The 13,381-nt window shown below is 46.5% G+C and overlaps 1 protein-coding gene across 4 annotated transcripts in view; it reads left to right on the forward strand.

Annotated features, from left to right (window-relative positions):
• Nucleotides 1–13,091, forward strand: part of Txnrd1 (thioredoxin reductase 1) — a 76,948-nt gene extending 63,857 nt beyond the window's left edge. For 3 of the 4 annotated variants that reach the window (XM_085843059.1, XM_021175083.3, XM_021175084.3), the window contains 5 exons: nucleotides 353–509; nucleotides 600–707; nucleotides 2,572–2,667; nucleotides 5,648–5,782; nucleotides 11,356–13,091. In XM_085843059.1, coding sequence (XP_085699185.1) covers nucleotides 353–509; nucleotides 600–707; nucleotides 2,572–2,667; nucleotides 5,648–5,782; nucleotides 11,356–11,424 — 565 coding nt within the window. In that variant the 3' untranslated portion in view covers nucleotides 11,425–13,091. The remainder of the gene's footprint in view (nucleotides 1–352; nucleotides 510–599; nucleotides 708–2,571; nucleotides 2,668–5,647; nucleotides 5,783–11,355) is intronic. The other variant, XM_021175082.3, reaches the window with a different exon arrangement.
• The last annotated feature ends 290 nt before the right edge of the window (nucleotides 13,092–13,381 follow it).

The raw sequence follows: 13,381 nt of genomic DNA on the forward strand, positions 1-13,381 counted from the left end.
CGTGGTTCCTCACGGCTTCCCTCCGCCTTTGCTTGTAAAGCTCATTTCCCCGGGACTGGGTGTTACCATTAGGCGCTGGATGCTCTTAGGTGCTGGATGCTCTTCGGCGCTGGATGCTCAGGGTGTATAGGGTTGTTCTTAGTTAGTTCTGACAGTCTTAACCACTATGTGAAAGGAGTTTTTCTCCTGTTTGTCAAATATGTTTCATGTTTGATTTTTAAAGTAGTGGCCAGGATTCTTGCTAAGCATTTTGAGTCCTGTGCACTGTTTTGTCAGTAATCGGAGCGTTGTTCTCCTGGGGAGGAAGATAATGTAGTTTTACTTCACTAATAGCAGCAATTGATGGTTGCAGGACCGGAAAGATACCTGTCACGGATGAAGAGCAGACCAATGTGCCTTACATCTACGCCATCGGCGACATCCTGGAGGGGAAGCTAGAGCTGACTCCCGTAGCCATCCAGGCGGGGAGATTGCTGGCTCAGAGGCTGTACGGAGGCTCCAATGTCAAAGTGAGTATTGCGTTGTCGCCCGCTGAGACTAATGGTTTCTATTGTCATTTTTTGCCTCTCTTAATTATTTTTTTTCTCCATTTGACACAGTGTGACTATGACAATGTCCCAACGACCGTATTTACTCCTTTGGAGTATGGCTGTTGTGGCCTCTCTGAAGAAAAAGCCGTAGAGAAATTTGGGGAAGAAAATATTGAAGTAAGTTCTTTGCCTCTTTTTCACATTGCTTTTTTCAAAGAGTCAAGATGGTTTCCGGTGTGCAGAAAAGTGCAGTTGTAAACAGGGGAATGAGCATGCCTGCTGTTTTTTTGGATTTATAAGTTTATTTATTTTTGTTTTATGTATATGGGTGCTTTGCCTGCATGTATCTCTGCACCACATGCACACATGGAGGTGCCGTGAAGGCCAGAAGGCATCAGATAGATCCCTCGATGGTTGTGAGCTAGCAGGTGCTCACCAAGATGGCTTCAGCCATCCACAAATAGGCTAACGAGCTAAAGGAGCTAAAGAGAAGCTGGGAACTGAACCTAGGTCTTTTTAACTGCGGAGCATTGTCTCTGGTCCGTGGTCATGGTTAGAATCCATTGTCCACTCTGTAATTACTATTTGAGGCGAGATTGTCTATCAGAAGTATTTAGCAGCTGGATGACGTAAGAGCGCATCAGTGCAAGCACGAGGGCCTGAATTCAGATCCCCCCAGCACTCACATAGGACGCTGGGTCTGGGTGTATCAGTGGGAGAGACGGGCAGGGAGTACGCACAGGAAGAATGCTGGCCCTTGGCTGGCTGCTAGCATCACCAAAGAGTGGTGTGCTCCAGGCTCAGGGGAGTAAGGCAGAGAGTGATAATAGTGCCCTATATTATGTTATACATATAATAGTAGTCTTCTTTGATATCCTTGTGGGACAAACAGACCTGCACAAATGTTACCTCTCCATGTTTTTTTGGTAAGCATTTTTATCTTAAGGTTATTAGTAAGCAAGTCGTGTTCATACAGAAAGACTGAATTTTCTTACTTTGCTTTGCTACTTTCCTTACAAAAGTGAGACATTTTGAACAAGCCAATTAAAGGAGCAGGAATCAACTACTCACAGATGCTGTCTGTAGCTTAGCCATTTGGAAGGCTTTCCTTAGCCTTTCCCTGCGTAATTTTACATGCGTTAGACTTTTGTATCAGAGCACTGATGTGGGTCCCCAGAGGAGGAAACAGTCTTGCTTGTCATGCCCAAGCCACATCAAACAGAGCCCCTGTCTTCTGGCTCCCCTGCACCTCCCTCCCTCCTCCTGAGCTTTTGATAAGGTCCCTGGAGGAACTTTCTGGAAGCAGGAAGAAGCACCAGCTAGGTGGTTGTTAGAGCTGCCCCTGCTCTGTACAGCTCTCATTCCTCTGAGCCAGTGACTCTCAGCCTTCCCAAAGCTATGACCCTCAGTTCAGTTTGTCATGTTGTCGTGACTCCCCCACCCCCATAAAATTATTTCAGCTTTACTTCATAACTGTCATTTTGCTGCTGTTACAAATCATAATGTAAATGTCTGATACAGAGGACATCTAAGAGTCAGCCCCCAAAGGGGCTGCAACCCACGGGGTGAGAAACACTGATCTACGCTAACCGGGAGGTCACTTTGTATTTTTTATTTCTTTTCTTTTTCTTTTTCTGAAACATTAATATGTCCTGTCGCTCTGGCTATCTTAGAACTCCCTGTGTAGACCAGGCTGGCCTCAAACTCAGATCCACCTGCTTTCGCTTTAATCCCAAGTGCTGGGATTAAAGGCGTGCGCCACCACTGCCCGCTTGTTGTCTTATGTAAGGCAGTAAATTTGTGGCTTCTTTCTTGATTTTCTTGGTCATTTTGTTCTATTACTTAAGGTTTACTAATCATGTTGCGGTAAGATTAGTCAAAGGGGTCTTGACAACAAAGTTCCAAGTTACTTGCCTTTTGATGAAGTCAGTTTATTCTGTGAACTTTATTAGCAGTGCTAATTATTGAAGTACCTCCACACCTACTGCTGGGCAACATCCCACATAAGGAAACGAGTCTGACCTCTGCTTGTGTCTTCCAGGTTTACCACAGTTTCTTTTGGCCATTGGAATGGACAGTTCCATCCCGGGATAACAACAAATGTTATGCAAAAATAATCTGCAACCTTAAAGACGATGTAAGTGCGGCGACGGTCTTTGTGGAGATGTGTAACTTTTGACCATGAGTGTTAGGATTCCAGCCATTGGTGTCCACAGCACCAGGGGCAGCATCTTAGGCAAGGGTCTGGGCTCTCCTGCCTGCTGCCTTGCCTGTTCATCTTTTCTGGTCCAGGGCCCCACTGCAGGCAGGCAGAACACACTTGGGTGAAGGAAGTCAGGGGACACTTGGGGCTTCTCTGTGTTGATGAGTGGAGAGTCATGAAGTCCTCAGCTACCTTTTAAAAAACTACAAACAAACCCAAACCTGGATGCTCTGCTTTGATCCTCTGAGCTGGTGGGAAGAGCTCAGACTTGGCTGGGCTCCAGATTGAGAGGTAGCCCACTGCTACACTAATGACCAAGCCCGAGGGCAGACTCCTCTGCCTCCCAGGTATTCCAGACCCATAGTGAGAGAGACTGACAAACTAACTTGACTGTTACCACACAGTAAGAAATACATTTTATATTATATTCTAGAACACATGTGTCCATACACACATTCTCTCTCTCTCTCTCTCTCTCTCTCTCTCTTTCTGAGATTTATTTTTTTATGTATGTGAGCACACTGTAGCTGTACAGGTGGTTGTGAGCCTTCATGTGGCCATTGGGAATTGAATTTAGGACCTCTGTTCACTCTGGTCTGCCCCGCTTGCTCAGTCCCTGCTTGCTCCAGCCCAAAGATGCACCAGAAGAGGGCGTCAGATTTCATTATGGCTGGTTGTGAGCTACCATGTGGTTGCTGGGATTTGAACTCAGGACCTTTAAAGAGCAGTCAGTACTCTTAACCTCTGAGCCATCTCTCCAGCCCCATATTCTCATTCAATATTGTACCAGAAACTGAATTTTTTCAATGTATTCAGCGTATTGACCTTAAAAATCCCTTCAGGGAAAATATGAATAAAGCCAAAGCCTTACATCAAACACAAAAGGAACTTGGTTAGATTATTAAAACAAGCTCAGGGTTTGTCTGTAATGACATACTTTGTTTAAAAACTGTTTTAGATGAGACAAATTTTTTTTTAGAACCCAGAAGGTTTCAAGACATCACCTTAGGTGTAAAGTTATCACGGAGGCAGATGTTCAGTGAATGAATAGATCAGGGTAACTCCTAGTGAACTGTGCACTGACATAAGGATCAATGATGTGTCACTCTCTCTATCTCTTTAGACATAGCTTTATTAAAGCATGATGTAGCCAAGTGTCATCTGACGTCACAGTGACTGAGTGTCCAAGTGTGACTTGGTTTTAAACAGAGCTCAGTGTTCTACATGTGAAACGTGTAAATCACACTCACACACATGGAAGTACTTCCTGCTCACTGCTCGGGGCAGTGAGCACCAGCCTGTAAGAGATCAGCAGTGCAGATACGGTTCACAGCAGCTCTGGTCTGGAACACTTGCTCCTGCGCTGTTCAGAATCTCGTTTAATCTGTGCTGAGGGGGCGCCTCTGTGACCACTGATAATTGCTGTCTGCTCGTTCTGCCCATTCTGTGGCTGAGGAAACTGAGTCCAGTCTAGCAGAGCTATTAGATCCCGGCCCGTGTCACAGCCATGCCAGTGACAGTCACTCCCTGCCCGTATGCTTTCTACTGTCTTATGTTTTTATTCTTTCTTACCGTTTTGGAAGTTGGTGTCTCTCTCAACTGTCCATGGTTTCTGTTTGCTGTGTATCCACTTACATATAAACATTACACAATGCTTTGTGACTTAATTAAAGGAGTCATCCTTGGTAAATGGAGGCGGGCACCTTTTACTTTTAATGTCACTTTTTCAGAGGACAGGATGTAGCTCAATGATAGAGGGTTTGTTTAGTGTGCTGACAGCCCTGGATTCACTCCCTGGCACTGCACAGATAAAACTCTGATTAGATTTCTTATGTTCTCCTACATTATGATATGCAAACCTAGTATATTTTGAATGGTTTTAGGTATATAGCACATTGGGGTGTGTACCTTATTCACACCCCAAACTCCAAGTCGTCTGATGTAGATTATATAATAAGACCGAAAGCAAAGGCATCTTCGACCGTTTCTAAGTATTGCACACAACTAATTTTTTTTATATATTTTTACTTCCTTTTATTTCATGTGCATTGACGTTTTGCCTGCAAATGTGTCTGTGTGAAAGTGTTGGATTCTCTGGCACTGAACCTACAGCAAGTTGTGAGCTGCCATGTGGCTGCTGGGAATCGAACCGAGGCCTCTGGAAGAGCAGCCAGTGCTCTTATCCACTGGGCCATCTCTCTAGCCCCAGAGGTTCCAGTTTCACACAGCTTTTTTTTAATGGGTTTTATTTGTCCTTGGACTGTTTCTCATGAAACCTCTGAACACTGGCCTGGCCTGCAGCCAGTGGGCCTGCGTTGCTTCATGTGCTCCAGGCAGAGTGACTGGTCTAGTCTGTCAGCTCTGCACACACCCACTGAACCGTGCAACAGTCCAAGTGCACGAGATGTCTCTTCTTGAAGAGATAATCTGGGCTTGGGATTTAGATTTTTCTCCACAACCAGTAATTCCCACACAGGTATTTCAGTGTCTGGACATTTCTCTTTTGTGTGCCTGTGGAAGGGTCTGCACAGTATCTGAGGTGCTCTTCCTGTGCCCAGAATGTCAGCTAAATGATCTTAAAAGTTGAGTGACTTCCCTTAAGCCTCAGTCACTACAGAAAACCGCCAGGCTCTCAGAGAACCTGCGACACTGCCCCGTGCTGGAGTTGTCTGGAATGGCTGTGCTGCTAAGAAGTTGCAGGCACTACACTTTTTCTCAAGGTGGTGTGTTCTCCTCACGTCCCCTGTACCTGCCTGACCCCTGTACCTCCCCTCCCCAGCACACAGTGGGGCTTTAACAGTGCAAGGCAGCCATTTCCATCTGGGGCTTCTTAGAACAGTCTGTGGAAGTACCAGGGCTGTGGGTAGAGAGGGGAGAGACCAGCTTACCCAGGTCCCTCTCTTTTGCATCTTAGGAACGTGTCGTGGGCTTCCACGTGCTGGGTCCAAACGCTGGAGAGGTGACGCAGGGCTTTGCGGCCGCGCTCAAGTGTGGGCTGACCAAGCAGCAGCTGGACAGCACCATCGGCATCCACCCAGTCTGTGCAGAGGTGAGTGAGGCACAGGCATTCGCAGCTCCACTGAGAAAGGCCTCTTTTACTTTATTACTGTACGTCCTAAAGTGCTTCTGTGGTGAGTATTTAGTGGTTTGGGAAAGCCTCAAGGCTGGTTCTGGGGTCTGCCTCTTGAGCTTGTGGCCATCCAAGAATGATACTGGAAAGTGATGTTTCTAAAACACTGAGCAAAGGAGAGTGAAACTGGAAACGGCCTGGTCTGGGCCTCTGGGAACCAGTGTCAGTGCTCGCTGTCAGTGTCATCCAGGCCTGAGGACTGTTATCAGAGAGGGATCTAAGGCTAGAGTGACATGGAAGGACAAGGGATGGGTTAATAATGCCAGCTTTTATCTGTGCGTCATACCCACATGTTGTGCTTATGTGATTAGGCACATAGGAGGTGTGTGTGTATCCATTCTTACTGGATCCTGTTGTGCTTGTGTGTATAGGCACACAGGAGGTGTGGTGTGTGTGTGTGTGTGTGTGTGTATGCATTACTGGATCCTGTTGTGCATGTGTATGTAGGCACATAGGAGGTATGTATGTGCATTCTTACTGGATCCTCGTCTATGTAGGCACATAGAAAGTGTGTGTGGGGTGTGTGTGTGTGTGTGTATGCATTCTTACTGGATCCTGTTCTACAGCTCATAACTGGTTGGTTTCTATTTCCAGTTGTGCTTATACAACTGAGCTCTTGGTTGAACATATATCAACTTTCAAAAGACACAGGAAGGAAGGGGGCTGAGGAAATGGCTCCGTGGGTAAAGTGTTTTTGCACAAAAGAGGACCTGAGCACTCTGGTGTAGTGGCACATCTCTGTAACCTCAGTATGAGGTGGGAGTGGGGTCAGGGGGTGGTGAGGGTCAAAGGGTCAGGGAATGAAGATAGATGGATCCTGGAAGCAGGTTCAGTGAGACTCAAAATGTAGAGTAGAAATCAACAGAAGAAAACATGACTTTGGCTTTCATGACTCTGGCCTCCAGACAACCATGAGTACATACTTGTGCATGTGCACAAACACACACACACACACACACACACACACACACACACACACACACAGGGCTTGAGTGTAAGATGGTAGAGTGCTTGCCTCAGCATGCATAAAGCTGTGGGTTTAATCCCATCGCTACACTAACTGGGCATGGTAGCATATGCCTGCAATCCTAGCACTGAGGTGGAGGCAGGAGGGTCAGAAGTTCAGAGTCCGTCTCAGCTCCAGTGTAGATTTGTACATGGCACAGGCTACAGACCCCGTATTTTAAACAAACAAAACCACAGCCGTGGGAAAGCACTGTGTTTCTGTGTGCTTTGCATTTCTGTCATAAGCAATGGTGTCCTCCAGATTGACATGTGCTAACCTGATCGGAAACATAAAATTCTAACCAGTTTCTTCAAACAGGCATGGCAGAGAGGTAGTGGAGTGCGAGTCACAGAGGCTGCTGGTTTTGACATCTAGAAATGTCAAAATAAAATTTTCTATTTTCAAATTTTTTTGAAGAGTCTACATTAATTTTATTTATTTATTTATTTTTGAGACAGGATTTCTTTGTGTAGCCTTGGCTGTCTGTCCTGAAACTTCCTTTCTAGATCAGGCTGGCCTCAGACGCAGAGATAACCCCTGCCTCCCGAGTGCCCCGCTTAGATTCATCATCTTGGGCTGTATCAGTTTTTCAGTACAGCGACACAGATTGCCTGCATGGGAAAGGTGCCAGTGATTTTTGTTTTTTAAGAGTACATTAACAGTATCACCAACAGGCTTAGTGTGAGAAAACAGAAATTAGGCTGTCGAGATGCCTTAGCAGATAAGAGTTTATACAGACCCTTTTTTAGAGAGCTAGAGTTTAGTCCCCAGCGCACGTCAGGGTTCACATCCCAGTAACTCTAGCTCCAGGGAGCTTGGGTGCCTGCACACTTGGCATTTGGACACATATACACATAAATAATTTTTAAAATATATAAAATAAAATAAAATGGGTTATAAAAATAAATAAAATGCCTTTTTTAAAAAAAAGAAAAAAAAGAAACAACAGAAATATATCTTCTCCCCATTCTGGCTGCGCTATCCCCACTCCCAGCGTCTCTACCTCAGCAGCCTGGAAATGTCTCCAGCCTGCTGCAGTCCTGCTGTGGGAAGGGAACTGAGGGGAACACAGGTATAGTGGCGACACTGAAGACAAATTTGAGTCAGTGTCGGCAAGACCTAAGACTGACTAGCTACATGAGGGCCTACTGTGTGCACCAGGCACTGTGTTCTCCCTGTGTCAGCGTCTCCATTTTCTTTCCTGAGGAATTTGAGGGCAGCATCTCCTGTTGACAGACAAAGATGAAGGGCGCTGAGAACAAGTTGCAAGGACTTGGGTCATGGCTGCCTAGCCTGAGGCGTGATCTTATTCAGTAACTGCTCTTCAGTGAAGTCTGGCAGGTCTTAGCTTCTCAGCTTGGCTTGCAGCAAAGTTAGCTGAGCTCGGAACAGGAAGGCCACAGGAAGCGCTCAGGTAGGAGGTGAGTGTCTGAGACTATAGCAGCTGAACCAGACTGCTGCGCCTGAGGAGGTAGCTCTTTCTCCCCAGGGTCCTTCACACACAGAAGGTGCAGCTGGGCTGAAGGTGGCCTGGGTGTTTGCAGTGCACGACAGGAGCAGAGTAGGTTTTGTAAAAACGACCTCAGGCTGGCTTTGTCTGACCCTTTTAGGAAGGGTCAGAAACTTGAGACATTTGACAGCTTTAGTTAATAAAAAACCAGCAGCTAATTTACATAGCTTTTAAATTCTCATATTCCTCATATGTTTTATTGAATTTCACAAATGTCCATCCATTGATGGTTTAGAAGTAATTGTAAATTAGGAACGGGTTCTGAGCTAGCGTGAAGTGTTCCAATGGCTGTGGCAGCGGGGCCATCTGTTGCCCTGAAGCAGAGCACGGGATGAACAATTCCTGCTTCTGCATAGAGGAACTCAGGAAACAGCATGGCCTGTTGTCCACCTCACAGGAGTGATCCCCACAGACCCGGACGGACTCTCCAGCTGCGAGTTCATCTTTAGGCAGTGCAACCTTCCTCTGGAATTTCTGTAGGTAGCTATATTTCTTGTTCTGGCTGGGGGTCTCAGGGGATCCCCCAGTACCTGGGGGGTCGGTGATATTCAGGGTGGTTCCAGCTAATCAACTTCACTTGTGAGGGAAAAGCTAACGCAAAAAGAGCATCCAAAGAGATCCCGTCAAATGTCTAATGTCTTAAAGCACATTAAGGGGAAGGAAACTGGGGACTCCAAGGTGAGCCCTGCCTGAACTGCACAGTGAGACCTTGTCTCCAGAAAACAGAACAAAGCCTGCCTTAAAATGCATCCAGGGCCTCTGTCTTGTCTTGTTTTGTTTTGTTTTGTTTTAACTTTCAGTACATTGCTATTGTAAAGAGAGGGTGGGACCCTCTTGGGCAGGGTACCCCAGAGCCTGGGGGAAGACCGGAAGGTCTTGGGCAGAGCAATTGGCAGCACTTGAGCCTGGTCCCTGTCCAGTGCTCTGTGTGCTGCCCTCTAAGGTTGCTGTTTACAGGTAAATATTTCGACAAACATTCCAAAGCAGGGGTATGGGAGTGAAATCTGTAAAGTCAACCCTTCAATCTTTTCCCTGGTCTGGTGCCAGCCCTGCCTCAGCTTCCTGTTTTCAATGGGGAGCCACCAGTGCAAAACAGAGATAACAGCCAGCTCGCTCTTTTTTTTTTTTTTCTTTTTTAATTCTCTCACTTTTTAGGTTAGTTCTTATCCAAACCTCTTTCTAAATCTTTCTAAACCCCAAGAAACAAAACAAAACTTGCAGGCTTCAGGAGCCAAGAGTCTGTTTAAATAGACACTCTTGCTCATTCCTTTTCTTCCATCACAAACATCGAGAAGAGCTTGTCGGATGGCATCTCCAGTTATACACATTACTGCTATCCTGACAGCTATTTTCAGTGTCCCACATTGTCGCGTGTCGCCCCACCTCCCACCCCCATCCATAACGCCCGTCTTTTTTTAAACAAAGAAATTGTGTTCCTTTTCAGAAACAGTTGGGCTGGCTCACTGCATGTTAGCTAGCGCTGACTGTTGGCGTGCTAATGAGTGCGGTGGGATGGGCTGGGACTGTGCTTTTCTGTGAGGTTACAGAAGGGACGAGGACTTCGGGGGTTTTACATCCTTACTGACTGACAAAGATGAGCTCCCTATTATAGTCCCTTGATTTTGAGTGTGAATTAGTCATATTTTAAGATTTGGCCCGTAAGTACTCAGGTCTGAATGTTTGCTGTGTTGTAGCTACTGAAGGCTACGCTAGAGCAAGGGCTTTTCTCAGGGTTAGAAATCCCCTTGCGTTCAAAGGATGTTTGCTTCATTGTGGTCGCTCTGGTCAGTGAACATCAAGAGGATTTCTTGCTCCGTTCTTGTATTACATACTAGTGTTCCTCTGTGAACACTGGTACTTGGAAGGCTGAGGCAGAAGAATTGCCCTGAGCTTGAAATCAGTCAAGGCTGCAGAGTCAGATCCAGTCTCAAGTAAACAGACAAATAAGTAAGTTAGTGTTCTAAGAAACCAATATTTTTTTTTTCCGAGAACCAATGAAAGTATATTATTTGGCCAAAAAAAAAAAGCTTGTTTCCAAGTGTCTGCAAAGATGTGTGCAGTCTGCATCGGCTTCTTCTGGCACCTTCCACATACACTGTGGCCTCTGGTTAAGGAGACTTCTTGGCAGGGCAGGTGGAGCCTCTGGAAATGGTGTGAAGGTCCCTAGGCCCATGCTGATATTTGATCTACTTAGAGGATGGAAACAGTCCACTGTTGCTACATGTATAACCTTTGTAGTAAAGTCGTTAGGGAATGGCCTGGTGAGCTTTACACACACACACACACACACACACACACACACACACACACACACACACAGGCCCAGGGCAGCTCAGCAGTCGCCATGCTCAGTTTGTAGTAAAGTGTCATTCGAGGAGGAGGTGTGCTGGGTCGTCTGTGTGTGGCTCTGAGATTGCACACATCCTGTGTCCTCAAGGAGCCGCTGACAAGAGCAGCCCCGAGGACCCTTTCTGGCTATTGTCATGTTGTCTTTGTGTCGGGATGGGGCAGCCTATAAGGTGACCATGTCCTGCAGGGTCTCACTGTATCTCAGCAGTGACCAGATAGCTATAGAACAGACAGGGGCACAGGAGCCCTGTTGGAAACCAAGGGGAGAGGGTGTATGAGACCAACAGGAAATGGTACAGAATGAGGTAGTCAGTCTGTCCCCCGACTCCCCCATAGTACAGATGGCATCCTGTCCGGGGGCTGCAGTCTGGGTGAGTCGGGTTAGCTTCCACTGTGTAAGAATGAGGGTAGACAGCGCCTTTGACCACCAAATGTTTGCACGTATAGGAAGCAGCTCGTTTTAATGCACTCCTCCTTTAACCTCTGGAGAACTGGAGGACTGTGGTGGAAATACTTGAGTTCTGTTTATTTTACCTATCACCTAAGTCACTGTAATGTATGTGGCGCTGTCTGTGAGCTTGTTTGCTCGGGAGTTTGAAATGCTCTCCTTCTTCTTCTTTCCTGCAGATATTCACAACGTTGTCAGTGACTAAGCGCTCTGGGGGAGACATCCTCCAATCTGGCTGTTGAGGTTAAGCCCCAGTGTGGATGCTGTTGCCAAGACTACAGACCATTGCCTTGCTTCCTTGCCCACACCCAGGTGAAGTTCAGGAAGGCTCTTGGGTCCTAGGCGCCAATTCAAGGTGCTTTCCTAAGGCCACCGGGTCCCTGGGATCTTGTGGGTAGGAGGTGGCAGGTCGAAGGAGGCTGCAGCATCGCACTGGGGTCACCATGACAGACTCAGACTGACATCCGGCAGAGCATCACAGGCATGCGTCCATGAAGTCACTGGCCTCAAGCCCAAGTGGTGGGCAGTGACAGAAGAGCTGCCGGGTCTGTTGAGCTCAACCTTTCCCTGTAGATTGTCTTAGTCTCGCTTTCAAGCTGTCTAATGTCAATTTTGTTTTTCTTTTTTCCTCCATGGGGTTAATGATACTAGAGATAGGGAATATTAGCAATCAGTTTTTGTCATGGCTGGTCCATCTACAACAGTCTTTACTGTGTGGAAGTGGGTGAGATGGCTTATGAGAGCCAAACCAATTTATCCCCAGAAAGACGAATTACCCTGTGACTAAAATACACTGTCTGCTTTTACTAACTGGTGTAGCATTGTCTCCTTTAATAAGTCTTGTGTCCAAAACGAGAAAAACCATTGACCACTTTTGCAAGTTTCCTGCAGTGTGCTTAGCAAGGGAGGTGGCGACTTGGCTAATCTACTTGAACTGCATCGCATGGCTCTTGGGTAGCGTAGAGCATCGCAGGATAGAGGCAGACCAGCAGTGAGTGTCTCTCCTGGTACAATTATTGTCTGGCTCTCAGTGGAAAACGCTTAATTTGCTTTAAACTTGGTGTTTTTGTGAGGTGGATTTAGTTTTAAGCTGTGTCCCGTAAGAGCTACATTCACAGGCAGTGGCTCTTTCCCCACGCAGCCTATACATCTTCTGAGGTAATTACTTTCATAAGGAAGCTGTTCACAACGTAAGTTATTATTATTATTGAACACAGGTGGATGTGAAGGATTTTTTATTGAAAAACCATTGAAAAATGTTTTTTCTTTTTTTCTGTTCAGTGAGCCCACAGGAACTCTGTCAGGCCAGCCAGTACTCTGCCGGCATGGCTGCTGGGGCTTTTATGGTGTAGTTTAGCTCCTAGGTTCCATGACGGTGAACATGCTGGCTGAGGACTATACAAACCAGGTTTCCCACCATACACGGCCTGGCCCTGCAGCTTCTTTTCTTGCCCTCCCCTTTGCCTGTCTCCACCTGCAGTACTGAGTGTCGTTTCACAGTACCCTTCCAGGCCACCTCAGGGAATGGATTTGCCTGGTGTCCAGCCAGCAGCACCTACCCTGCCCCATGAGGCTCCCTCACACCTGCCCCCGTCCATGTTTTAAAGACAGTGGGAAGAGGAGAAAGGACCAGGGAACCAAGGGAGTTGACTGTTCAGTTTTATTTATTTATTTTTTAAGTTTTTTTTTTTTCCTTTCAAGTCTGCCAGTCTCTGAGATCAGAACAACAGACCATGTAACTAATCATGTGATTGTCTTAGTGGAATGAAATGTTCTGCCCCCACAAGAAGGAATATACTTCATTGTTTATATTCTGTAATCGCACAATGTATTGTAATGCAAATTCCAATTCCATGTATTTTTATTACAATTTTTCTGGAAAAAAATGTGAACCAATAAAAGATGTTGATGCACACGCGTGCCTTCTGACTGAGTGGTGCTCTGGGCTTCTTTGACACTGCACAGGGCTGAGTCAGGCTTTATATTGAAGGCTGAAGTCTTGTCAAGTCTCATACCTCTGTGGTACCGTGCTATTGCCCGGGCAGCATCAGCTGAGGGTAGCCTTACAGGCTGGTGGTTCTTCAGTTCTGACTGGTTCTTCAACCCTGGTCTTCCGGGAAGCAAAGCCATCCACACCGTGCAGTCACCTTCTGGGTATCCCAGCAATGTGTACATGGAGAGCTGGTGCGTCTCGCTCCAAGTGGC

The sequence above is a fragment of the Mus caroli genome, unplaced genomic scaffold (genome assembly GCF_978045245.1).
Source record: "Mus caroli unplaced genomic scaffold, Mus_caroli_1 scaffold_9, whole genome shotgun sequence".
Taxonomy (NCBI): domain Eukaryota; kingdom Metazoa; phylum Chordata; class Mammalia; order Rodentia; family Muridae; genus Mus; species Mus caroli.